The sequence below is a fragment of the Hirundo rustica genome, chromosome 27 (genome assembly GCF_015227805.2).
Source record: "Hirundo rustica isolate bHirRus1 chromosome 27, bHirRus1.pri.v3, whole genome shotgun sequence".
Taxonomy (NCBI): Eukaryota; Metazoa; Chordata; class Aves; order Passeriformes; family Hirundinidae; genus Hirundo; species Hirundo rustica.
In genome coordinates, this window is record NC_053476.1 from 2289731 (window position 1) to 2316087 (window position 26357).

A 26357-nucleotide genomic window follows, 5' to 3' on the forward strand; every position below is an offset into this window, starting at 1 on the left:
GAAAAAATGTTTCATTGAAATAACAATTACTACTGCTTTAAGTAAATGGCTTTTTAAAGAGGCTAACAAAAACCTCAGCTAAGAATGAAGATGCTGGAGATGCTTTTTTAACCGGTGAGAGGGGAAGGTTTTTCATTCACCTGAGAAAGTCTCTGGAACTGTCTGCCTCTTGGTTGATCAAATGGAAAGTCTAGAATGCAGACACATTAAATACTGGCTTCCTGTTATTGTACTTAATTTCCAGAAGAATTGACTGTATTCATAAGCCCTGATTACTACATGCTATGTGATGAAAAAAAGAGAAAGCAATTTTTAGTCCCTTTCTGTCACTAAATTTAACAAAGCAAAGCTCAGATTTCACACACCACAAAACACATACCTTGTAACACGGTCATTAAAGCCAGGTTTGGTTTTTTGGAATTCAGGATTCTTGAACGCATTGCCAAAAAATACTGAACTTTTTTCTCCTCAGCTGATTTTTTAGTAGTCGCTCGTAATCAATACAACACTGGCCTTTCATCTGACTGGTTCTGAGGGCATTCTCCTTAGCATGTTGCTTATATATACTTTAATTGGTTTACATAAAAACACCAGGGATTCAGTTTCCAGAGTCCTGGACCTTCACAGCAGACATCTGAACCTCAAATGAGATATTTTTCCCTCGTGCCATTTTTCTTTGCCTGAAAAGGAAGAAAACCATAAGGCATAGAGAGACTAAAATAACAAGGAATAAACCACAAACAATAAAGTGTAAAGCTGTTTCTGTGTGTGTCTTCTCCCCCTACTTTTTCATTGTTTCTTATGCAGAACCCTTCCTGCCCCTTGTAGGTTTCTTTCTATTGAGCAAAACACTGTGGACCTAATCAAGACCTCATTAGGCATTAGAATCTGCTTCCTTCCAGATTATCAAAATAGGAACAGACACAGCCTCCTTCTCCCCAAACAATAATGCGTCTCTTCTCTAAACAAAAGCAAGCTTTCACTAAATGTGTTCTCTTCTCTGTCGGGCAGGGAGAGTGCACTCACCATCTGAAACTCAGGAGTTTGATTCTAGTGAAGGTGCAGCATTTAAGGGGACATTGCTCTGGAGTGCAGCAACCTCTCCAGGAAGGGAAAAAGCACCTCACAACTCTTATTTGGGTATTTCAGATACCCTAGGACGTGGTTGATTTTCAAAAAACAAACTTGCATTCTTCTCAGCACAGGAGCGTCACATTTAGTTACAGTAGGCTGTATTAAATTTTCTTTGTTTTGGCACGTGGTCTTAAATAAATCTACATGAAATAGATGTTTCTGTTCTTGATATAATGGCTTCCTGAATTTTTTGACTGACAATAGATCAATGTCTTCTAAACCCAGACTATCTTATATTTCCATACATTCTTACCAGCCCTGGAGACAGAGAGTAATATTAAGAGAGAAGAAAAGTTTCTTAAAAGCTAAGGCTGGACTTAATCTTATCTTCTTTACTTGTGGGTAGTGGCTTATTTGCAGTACTTTAAAGGCACCCAAACTTGTATTTGCGGAAATGTTTATTAGGGAAACTTCCAGAAATAAACTTAGATGAAAGAGAGAACTTGCAATCTCAAAAGATTTGTGTGAGATTTTTCTGTGTTTTCTCCTTCCCTAAGAACATTTAGGAACCCCTGTTGAATAGGTTATGACTTATTTGTTTCAGGTTTTGTAACAACATTATTATTAGTGTACATAAACCCCATCATAATTGGATGATAATCCTCTTCACAGTGTATTTGAAGGATTTTCCTGACATTATTTCAAAACAATCACTTCAGATTGGTGCTTTAAAACCAGTCAATGTGTGCAGCCAAATCACTGTGTTAAAGGAACCTCATGCCTTACAAAATTTCAATTAAAAACTCACTAAGAAGTACTGAAAGGCTATGGTTTGCACTTTATATATGAAAAATTGAAATAAGAGAAGAAATAGATTAAGTGATTATCGGTGTATCAGTACTTTAATACATTCCAATTAGAATGAAGCGACCCTGATGCTGCAGTGATTTTGTCTTGCATAGGGTTAAATCACTCCACTGTAGCTTGTGTGGGACTAAATTCTGGATTTTTGATGAAAGCCATCTTGAGAACACAGGAATGTTTCAGTTATTGCTGAACAGTGCTGGCACAGGCTGGGAGGAAGCAAGAAGTGTGAGGGGACACAGCTGGGACAGCTGACTCCAGCTGACCAGAGAGACATTCCAGCATCATGCTCAGCAATAAAAACTGCAGGAAAAAGGAGAGAGGGATGTCTCTTCCAAAGGAACTGTTAAGTGTGATCCCCATTTTCTTGGAGATGGCTGAACATAAAAGCATGTGTTATAGATAAATAATGTATTTCTAGGGTGATAATCCATATCCATGGGTGATAAAGGAGCTGAGGGTAGTTTGCTTAGATGTCTAAATAGACGTGTCTAAACTTTAATATTTTTAGAAGGATTCATATCTAGCTGTATCTGTGGCTCTTGATTTTTAATGCAAATCTAAAGAACTACTGGATTATTTTTTTGTTCCTTTCCAAAGGTTTGTATTGTGATGTGTATTCATTTCATGTCAATTACCTGTTTTCTCATAGCAGATTTTCTGCTAATACCTGGATTACAGCCCGCATCCTGCATTTCTGCTGAGAGCACCCCACTATGGTTAAATTTGAGTTGTTCCTGACATCTCTCCTTAGCATTGTGTCCAAGTCCTCAAAAAAGTCTTATTTGAAACAATTGGCAATACATGTATGCACAGACAAGTTTTGTCCAGCTTTCTTCCCTGGAAAACTGAATGTTTCATCTGCAAAACTGAAGAAGTCAGTAAATGCTAGTACAGAGTATAGAATATCAAACACCATGGTCTCAGTCATAAATTCAAACCCAGATTTAATATGGTCACACGGAGGTGCACTCTGCTGACAGATTTATTTATTTGTTTGTTTATTACAGAATATTAAAAGTTCTGAAGCACTGTGATAGTCTGAACACAGAGCAGCTTTCTTAGAGGCACCATTTTGTTTCTAATTGATAATCAGATTTTCTCACAGACGATCCATGTTTAGCTCAGATCCACTAGCTGCGTTTCCAGACTCCTGCATGAGGACATTACTCCTGATGAAATACTGCTGGATGCAGTGCAGCCTGAAGGAAAATATTGAAGTGATTTATCCTTTCAGGCATGTCTGAATTTCTTCATGGTGACATTATTTGGTGTGCAATGTGGTTATTTAGGGTGCCTTGGTGAAGCTGAGAAGAGGCCAAGTGACAATGCAGCTGTAGCGTGAATACCGTGACCTAGTCACATTATACTTTCTCTAATGCCATAGTAGAAAAACTTTCTTCTTCAGAGGGTGGTTCCTTTTATCCTGCACCAGGTATCTAAGAATGTTACTATTACCCATCCTTTTCTTCTGCCTATTTATTTCAAGGGATAGTAACAAAATCCTGGACTAAATAAATCACACATAGATAGCGGATTTTTCACATGCATTTTACAGTGTTTTCTGGACTCTATTCCATCCAGGACAAATGAATCTGGGATTAATTTTCTAGCATTTCCAAACACCTTTAAAAACATCAGTCATTCAGCTGGAGGCTTTTAAGAAAGGGTGACAGCATAGGTTCTTAGGGGGAAAACAAGCAAAAAAAAAAAACCCCAAACCCACACATCTCGAGTCAAAACCATAGTAAATACATAGATCTAACTTAGATATATTAAGGTTTAGTTCAATAAATATGAGTTTGCATGAATAGGAGGGTTTGGCATGGATTAAGGTCTGGACCTCCTGAGTTCAGCTCATCAGCACTGTTCTTCATGACCAAAGCCCTTTGTCTGGGACTGTTGAGTTGATTTCTTCGGTGTGTCTTCTGCAAGCGAAAGTCTTTCTCATCGCAGCCCTGACTTCTTTGTTTCTAAGACAATATATGAGAGGATTCAGAAGTGGCACAACCACCGTGTACAGGACTGACACCAGCTTGTTAGCACGATAAGTGTACATGAGCTTAGGGTGGGCGTAAGTGAAGAGAGTGGTGGAGTAGAACAGAACCACCACGGTCAGGTGGGAGCTGCAGGTGGAAAAGGCCTTTTGTCTCCCCTGAGAAGAAGGAATCTTCAACACGGTGAACAGGATACAAATATAGGAGGCCACCACAGTGCACAGAGGCACCATGATAACCAGCAGAGCCAAGACAAAGTCCACCAGCTCAGCCGAAGAGGAATCGCTGCAGGAGATATTCAGGAGAGGTGAAATGTCACAGAAATAATGATTGATTTTGTCCACGTCACAGAATGAGAGCCGGGCTATAAAGCTCAGCTTGATGGAAGAAGTGGTCAAGCCACACATCCAACAGGCAGCTATCAGCTGGGCACAAAACCTGTGATTCATGATGAGGGGATATCTGAGAGGTTTGCAAATGGCCACAAAGCGGTCGTAGGCCATCGCGGCCAACAGAACATACTCAGTGCAAACAAACGTCACAAAGAAATGCAGCTGTGTCATGCACCCCTGGAATGAGATACGTTTGTCATGAGACAGGACATCCACGATCATCTTTGGCTCAATGACAGAAACATACCAGATCTCTAAGAAAGACAGATTCCCTAGGAAGAAATACATGGGTTTTTGCAAGCTGGGGTTATTTCGGATGGTGAGAATGATAAGGACGTTTTCCAAGACAGTTAATAAATAAACCAGAAGTAAAGCAGAGAAGAGAAGCAGTTGCTGTTCAGCGGTGGTGGAAAAACCCAGGAGAATGAAATACATGACTTTGGTTTCATTCCTCCCACCCATTCTGTTGAAGAAAGATGAACCTTATCCACCTGCAATAAATTAATGCAATGACACCTAACTACACAGGCTTAAATTCACAGCCATATGTTACACCACCACTTAAAGACACTGTAAAAGCTCAGATATTTTGTTGCCAGGTTTTTCGAAATTAACTTTGTGAAATTTATCTGCTCAATTCAGAATTTTTCATTTTAAAAATTAAGGCATGCTTTTTAATTTACATTTCATGGAGATAAATATACATTACAAATCTTATCTCATGCAAGACAAATGACGAATGATGCTAATATATTATCCATCCAGTATAAAGAAATCACAGGTTATGAGTTATAGATAGACTTTCACATTTCCAATGCTTTAGTTTCTACATCTAAACATTTCTAAAGTTATATCATAAATATTCCATGAGCTGTAAGGGAAATGTGAAGCACCACAAGGATATATTCTTTCTGATAATAAAAAACCCCTCCAAACACATCTGAAGGAGCCCACTAGAGGTTTCTATATCTGGGTCTGAGCCCACTTACATCTACACAAAGTCTGTTGCGATGGTACACATAGCATCCCAGATACAGCATAAGTGCAAGCAAATTATAATTCCGGGTCTGGCTGGCTTGCAACTAACTCAGATTAATCCTTCAAAAATAATAATGGCTCAGCCTGTGCTATTAAAAAGAAAACTATCCTCAACCTTCTGTAGTGGGAATCCACTGCCTTGGTTGATCCTGGAGAATATGATCAGTAGGGTACAGACGAAGTGCAGACTGATATGTCAGTTGTGTGATTTATACCAGCACAGATAAATCAACACTTTATTTACCTTTGGTGTCTCATGAGAGCTGATTCAGAAATTATAACTAGCCTCCCAATGGAAGCAATCACAGAAAGAGGAGGGATGTTATTGTTTCCTCTGTGATTCCGTGCAGAGTAGAAGAAACTCTGAAGATTTTTTTCTGAGACATTGACCAATGAAAAAGTACCAGCTAGTATCTACTGATTTTTGGAGGGCAGAGGAAAGTAAAAACATACCCTGAGGCAGAAGATATGGCAGTCTTTTACCAAAAGGTAATCTGGAAAAATATTTTAGATTAGTGCCTTATTCTAAATCAGTGACCTTAACTGGTAATCGCTTTTGGAGTAAGTGTAGTTTCACCCACATTGGAGTTATATGTACAGACACACCAATAGCCAAGCTATGCATTTTCTGAATTTTATAATACAGTGCAAATATGTCAAGAGGAAAAGCAGGATCAGAGATAATATTGGTCTGTTACCTGATGAGGTCAGTTGCTTCCCAAGTAAAGCTGAGGTGCTGCTGCAGGATTCTGCAGCATGAAGAATACAAAACCTGATCTGGTCCTCTCCATACTGCCAGAGGGGAGCAGTCCCCCGAGTCAGCTATTTGCAAAATCACCTTCAAGTTTGTCTCATGTGAATCAGATGCCTCACTTAAGCCAGAACCATGATTCAAATTGCATTCTTACAGTGAGAATAATGGGAATTTAGCATCTAGGAGAGCTGCAATTACAGAATTTATTTGGCTGTTGGAGCATACATTTTGATTTATTTTGCAAATATGTAAGAATCTAGTGATATTTGACGTACTTTATGGCATGCTTGTTGAATTCTAACTACTGGCCAAAGCCCTATGTGCATGCTCAGGAATGTCAGGGCATCTCATGAAGGAGACAACTTTAAAATAATGTAAGTGCACGGAGAAGGGAGAGCAGTGTTGTCAGAAGCACAATTGTGAGTTCTTACCTCATTTCTATTAGGCTGGCGAGGGCCCAGCTAACATTGACCAATTTTGGGATCCCTGCAATTCAAGGGAAGTGTAGATAAACTAGAGAGGTGCTTACTAAAGCCTGCTAAGATGTGAAGATGTGACTCAGGGTACATGCACGATGAAAATAAGTTGATGTAGCTGGGTTTGCTCAGTATGGGGTATTGGAGGCTGTGCTGTGGTCTAACAGTGACAAGCTATAAAAAGGGACAAAGACAGTGATTTGCCATTCAGCTGCTATTTAGGCCATTAGAAGATGTGAGGTCAGAACAGTGCTTAAACAGTTTCCCTGAGAGATTTCCCTCTGACATCTTCAGCTCTCAGCTAGACCAAGCCACAGCTGATATAATAGAGACACGGGGAGAGTTATGCTATAAAAGGGAACTCAAATTATATATATTCATATATAAAACACATTCACATCTGGAGTACTGCATCCAGTTCTTGGCTCCCCAGTGGAAGAGTGACGTGGACATACTGGAGAGGATCCATTCCCTGGATGATATTGAACATATTGCTCATGTGTTGAAATCTACTCAGTGGGTACCTACAGCCAGAATCACTTCCCTGAACATCAGTTTCTGTTGCAGTTTGAGAGGCCACATGCCTTTCTATTTGACATCCAAATCAAAGAATCACACAAAAACTTGGGTTGAAAGCACAGAACTTTACTTCCAGAATATTTTAACTCACTCTGCTGTCACAAACATAATTCAGCGTGGTCAGGTTTTTCAGGGACTTGTCAGGTCAAGCTTTGAAATGCTCAAAGGACAGAGATTTCATTACCTTTCCGGGACTGTGTTGTGGTGCTTCATCACTCTGATGGATTTTGTTTGATCTTTTTCTTTTTTGGACTATCTTATCAGAATTTCATTCGTTGCTTTTGTCTTTTCAGGCATGCACCATTAAAAATTGCCTCTATCTCCTCTATAACATTCGTCAGGTCATGGCAGACTGCAGCTTAACACCTCCTCAACATTCTCTTTTCCAGCCTTATGAAACTATTTCCCTCCATCTCTCTCTGTATGCTGTGTGGTCCCACCCTTCTGTCGTTTGGTGACTCCCTGCTGGACTGTCCATTTTGTCCTTCTTGTAGTAGGAAGTGCCAAACTGGACACAGTAATGTTGATGTAGTCCTGGGTAGCAAACAGAGTCAAGAATCATTTGCCATCCGGCCTGCTGGTGCAAGGTTTTGGATCTGTGTGTTAAATTACCTTAAAGTTCTTCCCGACCCTCTCCTTTGAATGTTACTTTAGGAAACACCTGTGTTTAGACAACTGATTCTTCTCTTAGTGCTTACATCACCTCATGTAATGTTGAAGGACCACAGGAAAATAACATCTAAAAATCAGGAGGCTCATTTAACATTTAAAATGGAAATTAAACTATGCAAATTAATCCTTTCCCCCAAAAGTTTTACTTTCTGAAGGTTTACTTTCTGAATCTGAACTACCTCCCAAAGTTATACTTGAAGTTAATAAAGAAGAAACTTCTCAGGGGTGGTTCATGGTCTCTTATCAGGGCTGTCTAAAATGACCTTTATTATCTGAATTACTGAAGTTCCCATCCTCATTCCTGTGAAGAAGTTTGACATAATTATTTATTTGGTGCGTCAGGTTCCTGAATCCTAGTTTCACGTTAACTTGGATCAAGGTCAGAATGCAATTTTGTTCTTTGATGCAGACCAAAAAAAAATACATTAAGAGAAGGCAATTATGTTTATTGCCTTTTCTGCTCCTCAGGAATGATGTCTGATGTGTTCAGTCACAAAAACCTTTTACATTCACACAGATTCATAGATTTTAGCTGAACATGCAGATTGACTTGAGAGAAGGAATTGTTAAGCACTGGTGTTAAAAGAGAACTCTAATAAACATTTCTGTCAAAGTAAAAATCTTATTAGACTTTCACAGGATCCAGATACATTCAGTTGGAAGATTGTGTTCCAAGCATGACATTAGTGATCAGATGCAGAAACTCTGGAGGGAGCAGCCCTGCTACACAAGACCTTCAGTAAAGTGTCCTTTACTTCCTGGTTCCTCAGGCAGTAAATGAATGGATTTAGCATTGGAGTGACTATGGTATAAATTATGGAAACCAGCTTGTTGAGATCCCTGGAGTTTACACTCCTGGGCCGAGCATACATGAAAAGCGTGGCTGAGAAGAAAATGACGACCACAGCCAGGTGAGAAGCGCAGGTGGAGAAGGCTCTCTTCCTGCTCTGGGCCTTGGGAATGAGCAAAACGGTTCTGATTATGCAGGTGTAAGAAACTATGATGACAGAGAGGGGGATCAACAAAGTGAACAAGGCCGAGATGAAGTCCACCACCTCAGCGAGTCGCCGGTTGGCGCAGGAGAGGTTGAGCAGCGGGCTGATGTCGCAGTAGAAGTGGTTGATGACGCCGGGGCCGCAGAAGGAGAGCTGGGAGATGAAGGAGACCTTGAGCACGGAGATCAGAAAGCCAAGCAGCCAGGAGCCCGTGGCCAGGCGCAGGCAGGCCCGGGGGCTCATGGTGAGTGGGTAGTGCAGCGGGGCGCAGATGGCCGCGTAGCGGTCGTAGGCCATGACGGCCAGGAGGACGCACTCCGTGCACACCAGGGCGATGAAAAAGTACAGCTGGGCCATGCAGCTCGTGAAGGAGATGCTCTTACTCCTCACCACGAAGGTGACCAACAGCTTGGGAACGGTGACTGAGATGTAGCAGGCCTCTAGGAAAGCGAGATGGCCCAGGAAAAAGTACATGGGCTTGTGGAGCTGGTGGTTGGTTATAATTAAAGCGATGATGACGATGTTCTCGGTGATGGTCAGCAAATACACTGCAAGGAAAATCACAAACAGCAGAGCCTGTAGCTCTGTAGTGGTCGGGAATCCCAAGAGGATGAACTCATGGATGTGGGTGTCATTTTCTTGCACCATGATGACCTTGAAGGCCTGGAATGTATGAGGAGAAAAAAGGAAAGGAAAAAGGAACGTTTTGCATTATCTCCCCCAAGCATCCTCTTCATACTGGACTTGCAAATACACAGTTTAAGCAGAGATTCCACAGTTATTTAATTGACATTATTGACATTCCTTATTATTTAACCACTTCTGATTTTTTTTTTTTTTTGTGTGTGTGTGAGTGTGTGTGTGTGTGTCCTGCAGCAGCACTGGTGATTGCAATCCTGGCTCCAAGAAAATATTTGGGCTTCAATGATTTCTTCACAGACCTTCTTAACCCTATCTTCACTTAAAACATAGTCAAAGGGGGAGAGACAATATTATTAAATGAGTATTTGATCTCAGTTCTGAGCTACCCCACTGACAGAAGCACGCTCTTGCTGAGTGACTGCTCATGCACAGCAAACTTGGCTTCAGCTGTTTCACTGTCTCCCTTAGTCTTGAATATTTGCAGAAGAAAATAAGTGTTTGTTCTCTCACCTAGAGAACTTGAAATAAGTTTGCTAGGGTTAAGGGATGTATGCATTTGGGTATTGGCTTTTGAAATTGGGAAGGACCTCTGCATCAGAAATTTTCTCTCATTTTTAAGGGATTGACTACTTCTCCCCCCAAATTACAGTTTTTACGTACAGTCTTAGACTACAATAATTACATTAGCCATCCATAATTTTTCCTCTCCATTAATCAATAGAATTAATCTGGATTTTTCACAAAATACCTGAAGTTTGATGTTTATGCCTCTTCTTTTCCACTTCTTAGGGAAGATTTCAAAGTTTTTTTACCTATTCCTGCACGTTCCTATCCAATACTCAATTGACTTTCTAGAATGGTGTTTAGTATTTGTTATTCCCAAAATATTTTTCATAAAAACATTAAGAAAAAATCCATTAATGTTACAAAGAAAAAGAAATATGTCCTTTTGTGATACTATTAATTATTTGTCATTTGAGTTTCAAAATATTTATTTCAAATTAGATTTTTCTCTTGCACATGGGTAATATGTGTAGAATCAATCTGTTTACATAATTTACATACTTCATTAAAAGTAGATCACTACCAAATAATAAAGTGACAGAATACTAAATACTATTTCATTTCTAAGGATGGTTTTCACATCTCCCAGTCTTCCATGAGATTTAAGCTGTGGTAAATACTGACAGGTAAGGCAAGTAACTCATTTTCCAGCAAAGCCAGTAGGGATTCAAGCAACTCAAGGAAAAAAAACTAGTTTAAGTGATTTAGCATGCTACAGAACACAAATCATAATTGAAAAGTGCCTGAATGAAAAGGATATCAAAAAAAATTATGGTACCCCATTCCAATATAGGATTTTAAACCCCATATCTACCTTATAGTACCTTAGAATATTGACTGGCACGACTTTAATTTTAAAAAGGTGATTAATTGGAGGATTTCAGGTACCAGTCCTCAAATAACAGATCATTCACAGGAGGCACAGAAAGATAACTTCCATGTTTGAAAAATGAAGCTTTTCAGGGTAAAAATAATGGTGAACATCTTTTACATTCTAGTCCACTGAAAGTAGAATACAAATGGCTTTTTTACCACATAAATATGTTCAGAAGTTACCACATAGAAAACACAGAGAGAGGGTGAGGGAAAGGTTATATTTAACTTACACTCTCAACAGAGCTCCTAAGGTTTTTAAAAGCACATAAAGTACAGTAAGAAATTTCCATATTTCTAGTCTTTTATCTGTTAAGTCCAGCTCGGTTTTCCTTCCCAAGCAATCCCTCTCTCTTCTCTCTTACACTTTGAGAAACGTCCATTTTCTCTTGAAAACAACTCACAGATCCACGGAATCCCAGAATGGGTTGGGTTGGTAGAACTCTAAAGCCCATCCAGTGCCACCCCTGCCATGGCATGGACACCTTCCACCGTTCCAGGCTGCTCCCAGCCCCATCCAGCCTGGTCTCGGGCACTGCCAGGGATCCAGGGGCAGCCACAGCTGCTCTGGGCACCCTGTGCCAGGGCCTGCCCACCCTCACAGGGAAGGATTTCTTTCCAGCATCTGATCTAAACTTACTCCTTTCCAGTTTGAAGCCATTCCCCCTTGTCCTGTTGCTCCAGTTCCTGATAAGAACTGGGAATGCCATTTCCAAGACACTCACAGCTTATGCTGGAATTCTCAGAGTTCCGGTGAGATCAGATGAGAAGAAACACCTCTAAAAAACCTAGAGAAAAAGAAATTAAAGTCTCTTTGTCTGAACAAGGGATCAGTATCTATGCTTCTTTGTCTCTTTCATTTAGCTAAACCTTACCCCTTTGCTTTCCTGCTTCTCTCCGGATGGCTGGAAGCGGCAGGTTTGTAAAAAGCTGTGAGCATAAACACTTCCTGCAGCCTTCTGTCGCTTCAGCTGAGCCTGAGATTTCCCAGGATGGTAAAATACCTCTCAGTATATTATCCTTCAAAGCCCAAGAGAACTGGGAATGGGAGTAGAGGGAATAAATTTCCCTCCTTTCTAAACCTCATGGAAGGTGTTGCTCTGCTGGTGGTTGTTTGTTTGCTTGTTAATTTTTTTAAGTGCTAACTAGCTACTGCAGCACTATTCATACTTTTCTGGATTTTTCTTTCTCCAAAGTCACTGCTGTCTGGGTGACAAGGCATCAGACTGGAACTCAGGACATTTGTACTTGGCTGGTGGCTCATGACGGGTAGTTCTGACCAATAAAACTTCACTTATCAGTTTCTCCATGCATTAAATCATTATTATACTGATCTTGAATATTACCTGAGGTTCCACAGAGAAAGTAGTACCCAAGCATTAAGTATCAGTAATATTTTAGGTGTGAAAGACACCACTCAGAAGGGGAAATCCAACTCCCTACGTGCCTACAGCTTAGAGTGAGATACAGCTCAGAGAGAGGACACCCAAATACAAGTGAGAATAGTGCAAATTACGAAATTACCTGAAAGTGTTTATTTCTCTCCTCTGACTACAAGAGGCACTTTCATTGCAGTGTGGTTGGAAATGTCTTTATTACAGATATTTGCCTCTGGGACAACACTTACAGAAAATCAACATTCCAAAAAAAAAAACAAAACAAAACAAAACAACAACAACAACAACAACAAAAAAAAAAAAAAAAAAAAAAAAAAAAAAAAAAAAAAACCACCTCCACATTGGAAGTTCAGGCAGTCGCCTTCTTGCTCATCAGAAATCTCAGTGTTGTGATGCCTTAGGATTTGAGCTTTTATATTTTTCATGTATTTGTGATCCTGCAGTTCTTTAGTGTAGAACTCCAAACCCGACACACAGTGTGAGCTGCTGCTTTCCCATTTTGGTCAGACACAACAATTCCTCTCCAGGCCTGGGGATCAAGGACACCTCACTGCCTCAGGTCCTGAGAGATGGAAACAAAAGTGAGTTGGGGGGAGCAAACTGGGGATAAATTACTTCATTACCTGAAGCTGTAATTGGAAGATTAATCCCCAACATGCAAATGGACCCAACTTATAAAATTGTGAAAACCCACGACCCATGGTCCATTTTGGGTGCAGCCCCTGGGGGGCTTCATCAGCCCAAAATGTACCTGAAGGCCCTTCAATAAATATAACTGCTTTTTATTCCCTTAATTTTGTCTGGCCTCTGGTTTTAGGTAGCCCATAAAGGCACGTGAGGCAGTGCCAGGGAATCACTGGCTGTCGCAGGGCTCTTGCTGTTTCCCCATCACTCAGCAGAGCGCTCCCGCAGAAGGTGACACCTGGGTGGAGCCCCTCCTTGGCCCCGAGCCCGGGGCTGACACAGGGCTGAGACACAGGAAGGACCTGCCTCAGCAGGTGTGTGAGCACAGGGGAGGCACGAGAGGAGGAGAGCAGCAGCTGCTGGGCTCTGAGGATTGGGAGAACCACGGGTGAGTGTTGTGTTGGGGTTAGGCTGAGGAAGGAGATGCTGAAGAGCGGCTGAAGGCAGGGCAGGGGAATATTGAGACAGAATGTTACAGGGAGGCTTTCCAGAAAGCTGGCACAAAGGAAGATGTGGCTGAGCCACAGATGTGAACAGCCCCAAAATGGATGGAGAAGCTGACCTGGAGAAAAGGATTGGGACCTTCAGCTTCAAGAGAACTGCAGCAGGGAGAGACTGAGTAGAAAGCCTGAGGAATCCAAGGAGGTGAGGTCAGAAAGGAGAGCTAGATGGAAAAAACAGAGAGAGAAAGAGAAAGAGGGAGAGGAGAAAGAAAGACAGACAAAGAGGGCACCGGCTTGGGGAAAAAAAACCGATTCAGAGAAAATCTGAAACGAGAAATTTTGGTTTGAGCAATTTGAAGTGTATTGCTATAGTATTTTAAAATGAGAGCTCAGTGTGTAGCATATCTGCTGTAAAGATGTAGTATGTATTATAAATACCTAGGACGTAAAACTTTCTATCTAGAAAAACTAATTTTTCTCTCTATTATGCCCAGACCTGAAGTGCAAGATGAAAGACTTAGTCAGTAGTTAATAACTACAGTATTATATGCCTTTTTGTTTTTGTGTTTTGTTCTGGTTTTTTCCCCCCTTTGCTGTCAATCCAGAGTTCACAATCTTTTTTTTTTTTTTTTTTTTCAGCACTAAGGACATGGGAATCACAAAATTACATGGCCTGGCTATTCTAGTGACAGCAGCAATCACTGGTGCAATCTGGTGGGTGTTTAACCTTCTATGATTATTCTCAACTAGTCTATATTTCTGTTGTCCAGACTGAAACAGGTTTCTTCTAATTATGTTTATGCAGATACAATGTAAGGATTTACACAAAGCTAAGCTCAAAATCCCCTTTTACATTCAAAAGGTGAAAATAAGCAAAGTGTGGACACTTTTAACCTCTTCTGTGAAGTTCTAAAAGTATGATTAATTGTCTCTGTATATTCCTGTGAGCCCAAGTGTGTGTTTTCGTGTTCACATCCCACACCTCTGTGCTCTTGACCAGCACAAGGATCCTGCACAGAGCTGGAACTCTGTGGAGTGGATTTAGCTGTGTTTATTCTGTACCATGGTTGGTTTGAGTCTGCCTTGGTTCTCATGTCAGCCACAGCAAGGTTTTCATAGTATGTATTCAGTACTCTGGAGCCTGAAATCAAATCAAGTGAGGTTAATTCAGAGTTTGCTGGAAAAATTTTGAAGATCTGTTCAAACTGGAGGAATTAGGACAAGACTTTTCACCCACACACTTACTCTGCAGCAGAGGATCTGTTGGAAATGCTCAGATTTTTGTTTAAAATTTCAGTCAGGCTCACATCAGAGGAGATCCCAAGCACAGGCCAGAGCAAAGTGATGCTGTGAATATCTTGGTTCAAGAGGCAACAGCCACTTTCCAGCACCAGCTGAGACCAAGCTCTGCTGTAAAGCAGACACATTTCCATTGATGCCAGTAATCTTGGGCAAATTAAATCATTCACAGATCCTCAGAGTTAAGAGATCTTCAGATAACTTTAGGCTAAACACCTGTCTTGAAACAGCTGAGATTTGCAAATCCTCATCACCATCCTGATCCCGCAAAAGTGGATTCTGTCAGCTTTGATTGATAGTTTCAGTCACAAAGGAAGTGGAGGAAAGGTTGATTTTTGGTTTTTTGCATTGACTCTTTGATTTCTCACCCTGTCCAAGGTACCACCACCCTTTCTCCCCAACCAGAGCCCAGGAACACGCAGCCTCCCCTGAAGAGGATTCAGCACTGTAAGTTCATTCTGCATGAATTCTGTCATTCAGGCCATGAGCAGAACACTCATCTGAAAAGACTCATTCTTAAGCACAAGATCCATGCCCTAGAAGTGCTAATTTCCATTTTGATAGAAGCCATTCTCCAGTGCCCAGCAGGCTCACACTCCAGAGACTTTAGACGGGCAAATGTGAATCCATTGATGCAGCTCCCTCAAAATTATGCAATGAAAAAGCAGCTTAATCCCACCTAGTTTGGACTCCTAGAAGCTGGCTGTCTGTGCAAGGAACTCATCCAGGCTTCCTCTGTAATCACTGAAAAAATGTGGGTGCTTTGGCATATTGTCTACTCCCTCTGATTTACTGTTGTCCACAAACTTGATGAGAACCAACAGATTCTGGATATAGAATAAAGAAAGAGTTTAACCTGGTAGTTTATCAGACTGAAATGTCCTTTTACTAGGTTTTTAACGCTTAGTTTCATTTAACTGAACCTTTTTTTTTTTTTTTTTTTTTTTTTTTTTGTCTTATGAATTACACTTTTCTTATCCCCACTGCCTTTTTTTTTTTTTTTTTTTTTTGGCTTTGGTTTCCCCTCTTCATCACTTCTTTTATAATACACATGGTTGTGTAATTCTCTAGAACTGCTGCTCTAAAGAGTCTGGCATATTCTCTCTGAGAACTTCTCTAGGGAACAAATAAACTTTAATGCTAATAAACGAATATGATGAAGAACAATGCATTATTTTTGTAATTAATTTGAAATTTAAAAGATTCCAGTATGAGACAGCATTTCCATACCACCACCATGTCCCCCACCCCCCAAAAAAGTTAATATGGCTAGTTATCTTTCTGGTTTTGTGTGTATGTGATTCTTTTAATTTCCCTCTATTAGCCTGTTTAATCTGTTACTTTTAGTAAGTGCTTCCACTTTATAGAACCTGTTCTTCCCGGTGGAAAATCTAGGAATCAAAACTGTGACCCATCCACAGGAACTTGTACAAGCAATGAGAATGGAGAGCAGTGACCTCTACTCTGTGTCCTCTGGACATAAACCTGTCAGAAAAATACAAACTTTGTGCAAGGTGTTTGGCTCTACTGGACCAGGCTCTCACTGAGTAGAGGAAAACTGAATTTTCTAAAGATGCACCACAGAAACAGACATGTTGAAAATCATCTTAAAACCGAGATTAATTTGCATGCAGCTCTACTTACACCAGCTGAGTAGCCTGTGAAATGTAGTTCACGTTGTATATGAACTAATATAAATAATACAATAGTGTTTGTGATGGACACTGAATCACAGGGCAGTACTGCCGAAACACAGAAAGATCTCTTGTGGGGGCTCATCTCTCGGAAAATCTGAAACTTCTGTGCCATGATGTATTTATGTATCTTTTATTTCTCCTTCATTTGCAGAAAAATAGACTTACATGAAACATCTCTGATGCTTCCATGGTAAGTGTAACTCTCTGGCTTCATTAACATGAAATCCCATTGTTCTCAGGAACAGACTGTGACTGGCACAGACAGGTCAGGGCAGCTGAGAGCAAGATTGAATGAATAGCAAAGGATGTCTGACCAGAAAAGCAGCTCCTCCTCCTCCGGAAACCATTAGAAATGCATGGATGAAGAATCTTTAATTTGTTACTTTCAGAAAGGAAACTGAGAAATTATGGTGATTGTTGAAAATATTTTGGTTTAATTTTATCTTAATTCTTTTTTTTTTTTTTTTTGCATCCTCTGTCACCAGTCACCAAGCTAAAAAACAAGAAGCCTTGGCTGATACTATTTTTAGTGGCAACAGTCGGCATCATACGTGATCTGTAAATGCCTGTGGAATGAACATTTTAGGTCACTGGGATGAATTGTTTTCTGGAATTGCCTATTATAGAGACATTTGTGCTAGGAAAAAAAAAAAAAATAAAAAAGTAATAAAAGAGGCATGGACATACTGGGGAGAGTTTACCAAAGGCTCATGAACGGGCTGGAGAATGTCTCTATGAGGGAGAGCTGGGACTGAGCAGCACAGAGCAGAGAAAGGTCTCCCACCTGCTCTGGAAAGCAGCCTGGTTGAACTTATTAGCAGAGCTCTAAACTCCACTCCTTTTGAGAAGGAGATGTTCTTCTGAGTGTCAGAGACAGATCAGTAAACAACACCTTAGGAAGCATCAGGGAAATACCTGTCCATCATCCCAAAGGAATTAGGGAGTGCTCTTTCCAAAAGAGGAGGAGATCAACAGCCCAGCTGAAGAGCCTCCACCAACACACAGGTGACGAGCAGAAGGAGCAGAAATCTGTGGTGCCAGCCAGAGATCTGTGGTGCAATTGCTGTCACAGAAACACCGTGCAGAGCTGCACATCTGGAACTCTGCAGCTGAGGGCTGCCAGCTTTCCAGAAGAGACAGGCTGGGAACAAGGGGTGGATGAGCTGTGCTCTGTGTTAAGGAATGGATGGATTGTGAAAAGCTGCCTGTGAGTGACAGCCACGAACAGCTTGGGAGCTGGTGGGTGAAAATCAAGGACAGACAGATAGCTATTTCAGGTATCTGCTCCAGGAGAAGGTGGCTCATATCTCAGATTTTGCTGACAGTAATTTCTTGTCTCCTAGTGATTTCAAAGGGAGATGGGTTTGGAATCCCTTGAACCCCTCAGGGGAATCCCCAGGGCCTTGCCCTGAAGAATACACCATAGAGTCTCTGCCTAGGCTGAAAGAAAAGACTTCCCCCGTGGTTCCTTGCCACACTGTGTGACCCACCCCGGTTTTGCTCTCCCCTGTTCCCCAATTCTCGTGGTTTCTCCTTTCCCTGTTTCCCCATTGCCTGTGGTATCCCTGGTGGCTGCCCCGTGTCCCCCACAGGGCACTGCCCTTTGCCCTGCCCTTGCCCTGCCCCTGTGCCCTCAGAACTTTGGCCACTGACCCCCACTTAACCACTGAGCACCACATGCTCTTGGTCTTTTTTCCCTGATCCCCTTGGGCGTGCTGGAATACACCTTTGCTGGAATTTAGCATACAAAGGCCCTTCTTGCCTCTCTTGGCTGAGCTAGCCATGGTGTGTGTGCTGTGTGGACTTGACTGCTTGGCCTGAGTGCCTCCCCAGCAGCCTTTACAAAAGAGACGTTTATTGGGATACAGGTAGCAGCAACCACCATCTAAACCCTGAGTTGCCACAGATGAGGATAATTAACTCAGAGGCAGACATCTGTGCTGAAGAAGGTTGTGTTTGTCGTCATGGATGTCCTGGGCCATCTAAACACTGCCTTCATTCTCAACCCCTTGCAGGAGACAGGATGTGCTGGTGTTGACACCATGGTTGGCTCCAATTGTCTGGGAAGGCACGTTCAGCAGGGACATCCTGAACGCCCAATATCTGCAGAAGAACTTGGTCACTGGAGTGGTCGTTTTTGCTGTTGAAAAGTATTGGTTTGTCATTTATTTCTTGTCAAATAGTTAAACCTCTCACCTGGCACTTGTGCTGCAACGCTGCTCATGGAGCACAAGTGAGAAACATTGCCAAGACTGAATATGAGCAGCTGTAGACTGGGAGAAATGTGATATGTGAGTGTCACCTTCCAAAGTGAGGCAACTGGCTGGGACATTGCTCTGAATAGAACAAAAAATATCTTTGGAAATATAACTAGCGTTTTGACCCATTGAAATAAAAATTCTAGCTCCGGCTATATTTCCAACAACAAGCTTTCCCTCTATCCTGCACTAAAAAACAGAAAAATTCTGTAGAGCTGAGATTTTATTGGGGTTCTGTAAGAGTTTAAAGGTACAATATTAGCTCTAGTGAAAATATTAATCACACTGTTACTTTGGGGAGGTTCTTTTTTGAGTTTCTGAGTGAAGAGCTACACTCCCTCTATCTCTGCTGGCACCTTAGAGTTACACAGCTACTTCAGGTACTTCAAGGCAATCAAAACAATTTAATTGATAATTTTGACCCTCTCCTATGCAAACAGGCTGTGAGAGTTGGGGGATGTTCAGCCTGGAGAAGACAAGGCTCCAGGAAGACCTTGGAGCCCCTCCTCTACCTAAAGGGGCCCTGCAGGAAAGTGGGAGAGGGATTTTTTACAAAGGTGGGTAGTGACAGAACAGGGGAGGATGGCTTTAAACTGAAAGAAGGTATATTTCGATCAGAAGTTAGGAAGAAATTCCTCACTGTGAGGGTGGTGAGGCCCTGGCACAGGGTGCCCAGAGCAGCTGTGGCTGCCCCTGGATTCCTGGAAGTGCCCAAGGTCAGGTTTGACAGGGCGTGGAGCAGCAAGGGAGAGTGGAAGGTGTCCCAGCCCATGGGAGGCGGTGAAATTAAATGATCTCTAAAGTCCTTTCCAACACAAACCATTCCATGATTCTTTGTTGATTCTATGATCCTCTCCAGGAAGTTAAAATATTGCACTGCAGAAAGAGTGCCAAGGAACAGGTAAAAGGGAGTATTTACATTATGGAGTGATTTTAGAGAGCAGCACTGGGTGGAAGGCACATGTTCTGTGCATAGTGAAAGCTAAAATGTGGAATAATGTGCACAGCAGCATGGGCAAGGCTTGAAGGGCAGCAGCTGTGTTAAATAAAAGCACTAACATTGTAAGAAGGAGTAGCAGATAGAAAAAGATGAAAATGACCTTGAAAAACTGTCATTCTTCAGCAGGAGGAGACTCTCTCCATTCTTTTGCTTTCCATGTCTCTTAGATATGTCCAGTTCATAGAAGGGTTCATGAGATCTGCCAACAAGTACTTCCTTGCTGGGCACCACGTGAATTTCTACTTGTTCACAGACAGTCCCGAGAAGATCTCTTACCTTCAGATGGCCCCTGAGAACCACCTGTTTGTCATCCCTGTCCACAATGACCCCAGGTGGCAGGACATCTCCACGAGCCGCATGGACATCCTCAGCTCATACATCCACAGCCAGTTCCAGCACGAGGTGGATTACCTGTACTGCATGGACATCGACGTCCAGCTCCTGGCACACATCGGTGTGGAGATCATCGACACCCTGGTGGCAACCATCAGCTCCTGGCAGGTCACCCCACAGCACAAGGACAGAGCCTACGAGGCACGCCCTGCGTCACATGCCGCCATCCCTGAGGGACAAGGGGACTTCCATTACACAGCGAGCTTCTATGGGGGCTGTGTGGCCGAGGTCTACAAACTGACCCGAGCCTGTTCTCAAGGGCTGATGGAGGACAGAAAAAACGGCATTGAGGCTCGGTGGCTCCATGAGAGCCACCTCAACAGGTACCTCCTGCACCACAAGCCCACGCGCCTGCTGTCCCCGGAGTACTACTGGGACACAGAGCTGAGCTCCAGCGTCATCCAGGTGAAGAGGATGTGCCCTGTGCGAGGGCAGAGAGAGGCAAGCTCCTGAAGCAGAAGATGTGATGCCTTCCCTCTTTACAGCCCCACTAAACGGAGGGTAATGGATCTTTGTAGGACTGCACACACTTTCTGCACGACTTAGCCCATAAAGCGGGTCTCTTTAGCTAGAGACTGATAAACCCAGAAATTTCTTTTATTAGCAACTTCTTTTTCAGCTTTTTGATTTTCAGCTGTCCTTTCATCTGCATGTTTACAAGCACAGGCTTCTTGCCATCCTGAGGACGTATCAAAATTGAGAAGGATGTGCTCAAAATGAGAATATTTTAGGCATCTGAATAAAGTCCGTTTGCAAATTTACAAATGGTCCCCGCAGATTAGGGTCTGTAATTATACTTGTCTCCCGCTGTCTTATATTATTTGCTGAGAAAATAGCCTAACAATATGATAATATAAGAATTTGAACAATACATTACTAGCAAGCTTCAATCATTTACTCCTTAATTTCTGACAAAATGAAAGCCCCTTCCTCATTGTTCATTACAGAACTATCTGATTAATTAAAAACATGTGATTCTACAAATCCTAAATGTATGTGGACTATCAAAAGAAAATTAAATCATATTTGAAGTTTTTCAACTTTCCTTTTTCAGTATTAGCTGTATCTTCAGGTACAGCAATCTCTTAATGATGCAATCATCAGCTGAAGAGCTTAATTAAAGCTTTCTATCACTCTGAATAGAAGTGAGAGTAGACAAATAACTGAAAATTATGTGCACATGAAAAAAACTGGGGCAAACCAATCCTGTCACACAGATGCAGTCATAACCCTGTGCTGCTGTGGGGCACTGACAGGAGCAAGAGCAAGCCTATGTGTTATTCGTGCTTACTCCTGTCATGAATGGGTAATTTAGATTGTCCATAGAACCCCTGTCAAAGCGACCACAGAAAGCGCTTCCACTGAAATATAATGCTGTAGAAATGTAATTTAACAAAGTTAATGTAATTTAACAAAGTTAAGCACAAATCAGAGCAGGAGGTAGTGTGGCTGACCATACTTAGGCCACATGAGCGAACCAGGCTATGCAGGAGGGTGAAGTGGATGGGACTACCTCTCATTTGTCTGGGCTATACATTTGTCATAATATCTGTTATGCAAGCGTTGCTCTTTGCTCCATAAATCTTGTTTGGCCTTCTAAGGGTATTATCTGCTTTATTGCAACTGTATTCCTTAAGAGTGGTTTCTCAGATTTGAAAGCAGAACAAGAAGACAACATCGTGCTCAAATGTGGTTTGTCACAGGAATGGGCAGTAAAAGGTTACTGAAAAAGGGCCAGACAAGAGGAATCTGTGTGATGTGAAGAGTTTTCAGGCAAAGATTGGTGTGAAAGTTCAGCGGAAGCATTCTGGGGAATTGAGTTAGCATACTCAGGTGAAAGTAAACAAATAATTTTAGATTAATGGAATCACAGATTGAGTTGTAAGACTCAGAGAAAGCCAGTTCTGGTATGAGCCAGCCCTTTTGAATCATTTCAGAAAGAAATTATGATGATGGTCCAATGAAATCATAGTGCTGAATTAGATGAGCTGGTAATTTAATAATCTTTTTGCAGCATTTCCTCTCTGTGGGGCTTAATCCTCTGTTGCTCTCTGATTTCTCAGTCACACTCTCTTCCACTGCCAAACTGGTTTAACGTGTGAAACCTGAGCCCTTGGGAGACAGGACACTGCAAGGGTCCCACTCCCACTTCCCAGTGAGAACAAAGACCTCCACAGGTTCCACAGCCCCTGGAACGCCCTGAGGACTGGAAGATTCCTCTTATCCATGGAGCTTCCCTGCCCAAAGCCTCTGGAAACTGGAACCAGGTTTCCCAGCACCTTCCCAGCCAGGAGTGAACGCACAAGGCACAGAGAAGAGCTGAGCTGGCAGCTGTGGATAAGAGCTACCAAATGCTCTGCCTTAGTAGCCCTCATCTTAGCAAGGTAAGAAAATCCGGCTGATCCTTGCGTTGTGCAAATTCCTGCCTTGTGCTGGGGTTAAACCTGGCCAGGAAAGATGGTTAATGGGGGTGGGTCATGGCAAAATGTACTGCAGCTGCATGAATCGAACAGGTTTCAGCAGAGTTCTGTACCTGGGCCAGAGTAACAGTATGCAGCAGGGCAGGTTAGGCCAGAGTAAATGTAATTTTCTATTATTTTCATTCAGTCAAACACCTGGCTGCAAGGGATGGTACAACAGGGTCTGTGCTGAGTTGCAATTTAACTTCTAAGACAGTATTAAGATTTCTTGTGAGGTTTAACCTTACTCGCTTCCAAAATCTGGTCCTGCTGGTAATTATAAATCAGTCTTTAAAGGCTCACAAATGGCTTGGCCTCCTGGACAATCTGTCACACATTATCAGGCCTGCTGACAATGCCAAGGCCTTCCACTAGCAGAGGTGGAATGGGCTGTGAATGTTGTAACTCACTCCTGTGGAATTTCCCACCTCTTGCACAGGAAGAACAGTAAGGAGCCAGTAAGGAGGATGTTTAGAGGTGATGGTGAGTGGTTCTGCTTGGGAGGAAGGGACAAAGAGCTGACACCATCGTGTCAGGCCAGGCAGGGATGTGTCACTGAGTTACATTCACATAACGTGGGAGAAAGAACCCAGAACAGAAAGTCAGGACGGTGCACAAAGTCTCCATGGCTCCTAACCCAGGAGGAAGGCTGAATCAGAACGCCTTTCAGAGCTTAAAAGAGACCTGAGGAGGAAAAATGAAACTCATTTCCTCATGCTGCTTAGTAGTCCACAACACCTAGGAAAAACATCCAGGATCTTCTCAGCTCCACGTGCTTGTCCACACAGACTCTTCAAAGGAAAAATTTGCATCCAGATTTCCATGCACTTGAATATGTGCCAGGATATTATGACCTTAGGCTGGCAGCTGGAGCAGATTGCTGGTGATCCCTCAGTGTCTCTGTACTTAAGTGCTTCTGTTATATAAACCAGGTGGAACAGGTCTCTTGAAACCCATCAGTGACAGCTCTGAGACATATTGCCACTTCCTTGGCCTAAACGGGGTGAGATCTTACTGCTGTAATCTCCCATACCTCAATACATGGCTAAGTTCTTACCTGTAAGAGGAAAATATATGATTTCACCTGGGAGAATGAGAGCCAGGTGTGCATGAGGTCAAGCGGTTCTTATTAAATTTCAGCTTCCGATAATATGAAAAATTTACTGCCATCACAACATTCTTACTTTTTCCCTCCATCCACACTAAATCTACTTGTTTTGTTGTAAGTGTGGGTAGAAACTGAACATGAATTAGTTAGCCCAGAGGAAGCTGTATTTTGGGGTTTTGGAGCTTACGAAGGTCAGTGAAATAATAGGTTTGACTAAGATTGAGATAAAGGGCATAAAATGGGCAGAACAAACTAAACTAAAGAACTAAGAGTGATGGGCAAGAAAACAGTAGGTTAGGTGACCAACACATAACAGTACTGGACTGGGCTCAGATCTTCAAACTTGGAACAAAACCTGATGCATTAAAATTGTGCACAAACAGTAACAAATAGCACAAGGTCAGAGCAGAGAGGGGAAAAAGAAAAAAAAAGAAAAAAAAAAAGAAAAAAAAAAGAAAAAAAAAAAGAAAAAAAAAAAAAAAAGCATAACACAAGGACATAGCTTTAAGATAATCTCTCAATTCTTCTTCCCATCAGGAAGTTCATGATCAGAGGTCAGGTTCACTCCCTGGCAGACTCTGTCATCCAAGTGCTTGAAGGAAATTCAAAGTGATGCATCCAAAAGAATTCCCAAGAATGAGTTTTCTCACTGAGGGAACGGGGGGTTGTGCTTTTTAATTGGCACCTGGAGGAAGAGGAGGCACGTAGCTGAACCTGTCCAGGGCAGTGGAACACTGACAGAGCAGCCCAGTGCAGCTGGTGAATGCAGAAGGACTGGCTGTGGATGGGACAGGCCAAGTACCAAGCTGATAAGGTGGAGCAGGCCAGGAAGTCAGCGATGAATCAGAATGGATCAGTTTGTGATGACCCAGCCTCTAGCACAGTAAATCAATGGCTCAACTTGGAAGTTGTGGCCTCGAAATAGAGATTCATGCTGTGGGTCAGGTTTGACAGGACCAGGGCACAGCAGATCCAGGCTTCTAAAAACATTTTTGAGGACATGGCTAAGTAATGAGCGGAAATCAATGTACCAGAACAGGGTAGCAATCTTTAGATGGGGGTAGTGAGCAAAATACAAAGCCAGAGCACATTAGTGTGATGCAGAAGAGAATATAACAAAGGAGACATGTCAGTCTTACCACATTATGCTCCACTCCCAGTGAATTTTCCATCTGTATACAAAGCCATCTCCAGAAACACCTCCAGCAATGCTTGTGACACAGTTCTGCAAGGCTGCTGAACGACGCCCACGCAGCCTGCCCCCAGCTCCTCCTTCCACTGCAGCACGTCCAGCAGTTGGCGTTCCTGTCTCTTCTCCAGGTGGTGCCTGCAGCCCAAATTCAGCAAATCCAGGCTGCTGCTCCCATCTGCTGCCCGCAGCGGTTCTTGCAAGACACTCCTCACCCGTGAGCAAGCAGGAACAGCAGCAGTTTGAAATAATTTTCCCCATCCCCGTTGCACCAGGGTTACTCAGGAAAAAGGAGAACTTAAGCAGAAGTTACACTATGGGAGTACTAGAACAAAAAAAAGATGTTGCTCTGCTGTCAGACATCAGGAAACTCTGGGTGACAGCACGTGACTGAATGAGCCTGAGGAGCAGGCTTGGCGTGAATTCATGTAGAAACACCTCCCTCGACCTGCTGGCCATGTTTTTATCCAGACCAGGATGAAATTGGCCTTCTGGACTGCAAGCATGCATTGCCAGGTCACGTCGAGTTTCCCCATCCCCAAACCCCCACATCTTTCTCCTCAGAGAATTCATGTCAATTCATTGTCACTCAGACTGTTCTTGTGCTGGGGATTGCCCTGACCCACGTGTGGGACCTTGCACGTGGCCTTGTTGATCAGGAGATTGGCACAGGCCCATCTCTCAAGCCTGCCCAGGTCCCTCTGTGTGAATTAATGCTGAGCTCTGCCCAGCAGGTGCACAAGTGCCTGGCACTGGGGAGCTCAGAACCAAACACAGCTCCAGGTGTGCCCTCATCAGTGCTCAGCTGAGGGCAAGGATCCCTTTTCCTGAGCTGGTCTCCAGCTGGACAATGAACTACTGGCCACAATTCTCTGAGTGTGACTGTCCAGCCAGTTCCTTACACACAAGTGACCCCAGTGATCCATCCATCTCCAGCTGAGAGACAAGGATGTCAGATGTTCTGCACAAGCCCAGGGAGCTGATGCCTGTTGCCCTTGTTCACCACTGCTCTCATCCCCTCACAGAGGGCTACCAAATTTGTCACAAACAGTTTGCCTTTAGTGAAGCAGTGCTGCCTGTCACTAATCACCTCATTATTTTCCATGGACCTTTGCACAGTTTCCAGGAGCTCCAAGATTTTGCCAGTCACTGAGGAGAGACTGACTGGCCTGTAGCTCCCTGTGCCTTCCTAAAATCCCTTTTATAAAATTTGGATTATGTTTCCCCTTTTCCATGACAACTACACTGGACTGCTGTAACTTCTCAAGTATCATCCACAGTGGCTCAGCCTCTTCTTCTGTCAGCTCCCCCAGGACCCAGAGGTTTATCTTGTCAGACCCCACGGGCACGTGAACCTTCAGGTTTCTTAAGTGTTCACACCCAGACTTGTTCTACAGCACAAAGTTCTTCATTTCCCTGCTTGCTGCTTTTACTTTCTGCAGCTCATGTGGTGTGCCTGGAACACTTGCAGGTGAAGAATGAGGCAAAAAGACGTTGGGTGCCTCAGCCC

The 26357-nt window shown here is 42.7% G+C and overlaps 3 protein-coding genes across 5 annotated transcripts; 1 reads left to right on the forward strand and 2 right to left on the reverse strand.

The window, feature by feature from the left end:
• Positions 1 to 3811: 3811 nt before the first annotated feature.
• On the reverse strand, positions 3812 to 4789 carry LOC120763624 (olfactory receptor 6Y1-like). Its single transcript, XM_040087065.1, has one exon. The coding sequence runs from the start codon at positions 4787 to 4789 to the stop codon at positions 3812 to 3814; it is 978 nt and encodes a 325-aa protein (XP_039942999.1).
• Positions 4790 to 7353: 2564 nt separating this feature from the next.
• LOC120763765 (olfactory receptor 6B1-like) lies at positions 7354 to 24886 on the reverse strand. 3 transcript variants are annotated; one of them, XM_040087318.2, is made up of 3 exons: positions 24798 to 24886; positions 20110 to 20260; positions 7354 to 9504 (listed from the first exon to the last, which is right to left on the reverse strand). In XM_040087318.2, exon 3 carries the CDS (start codon positions 9487 to 9489, stop codon positions 8530 to 8532), a length of 960 nt encoding a protein of 319 aa, XP_039943252.1. In that variant the 5' UTR covers positions 9490 to 9504; positions 20110 to 20260; positions 24798 to 24886; the 3' UTR covers positions 7354 to 8529. The 3 variants fall into 3 exon arrangements, with proteins under 3 accessions (XP_039943252.1, XP_039943250.1, XP_039943251.1); XM_040087316.2 differs by lacking the exon at positions 20110 to 20260 and having other exon boundaries at positions 24798 to 24851; XM_040087317.2 differs by lacking the exons at positions 20110 to 20260; positions 24798 to 24886 and adding an exon at positions 11561 to 11678.
• LOC120763820 (histo-blood group ABO system transferase 2-like) lies at positions 13331 to 20544 on the forward strand. The gene is made up of 6 exons (XM_040087389.1): positions 13331 to 13389; positions 14084 to 14158; positions 15122 to 15190; positions 16592 to 16630; positions 18456 to 18590; positions 19866 to 20544. Exons 2-6 carry the CDS (start codon positions 14094 to 14096, stop codon positions 20542 to 20544), a joined length of 987 nt encoding a protein of 328 aa, XP_039943323.1. The 5' UTR covers positions 13331 to 13389; positions 14084 to 14093.
• Positions 24887 to 26357: the final 1471 nt, after the last annotated feature.

What these genes read in the sequence shown, in the direction of transcription:
- LOC120763820 (XM_040087389.1), top strand. Translation starts at nt 14,094, where the DNA reads ATGGGAATCACAAAATTACATGGCCTGGCTATTCTAGTGACAGCAGCA. An exon ending in GCAATCACTGGTGCAATCTG is followed by an intron (nt 14,159 to 15,121) that starts GTGGGTGTTTAA and finishes ACCCTGTCCAAG; the next exon opens with GTACCACCACCCTTTCTCCC. An exon ending in CCTGAAGAGGATTCAGCACT is followed by an intron (nt 15,191 to 16,591) that starts GTAAGTTCATTC and finishes CTTCATTTGCAG; the next exon opens with AAAAATAGACTTACATGAAA.
- LOC120763624 (XM_040087065.1), bottom strand. Translation starts at nt 4,789, where the DNA reads ATGGGTGGGAGGAATGAAACCAAAGTCATGTATTTCATTCTCCTGGGT.
- LOC120763765 (XM_040087316.2), bottom strand. Translation starts at nt 24,830, where the DNA reads ATGGAAAATTCACTGGGAGTGGAGCATAATGTG. An exon ending in TGGGAGTGGAGCATAATGTG is followed by an intron (nt 9,505 to 24,797) that starts GTAAGACTGACA and finishes CATACATTCCAG; the next exon opens with GCCTTCAAGGTCATCATGGT.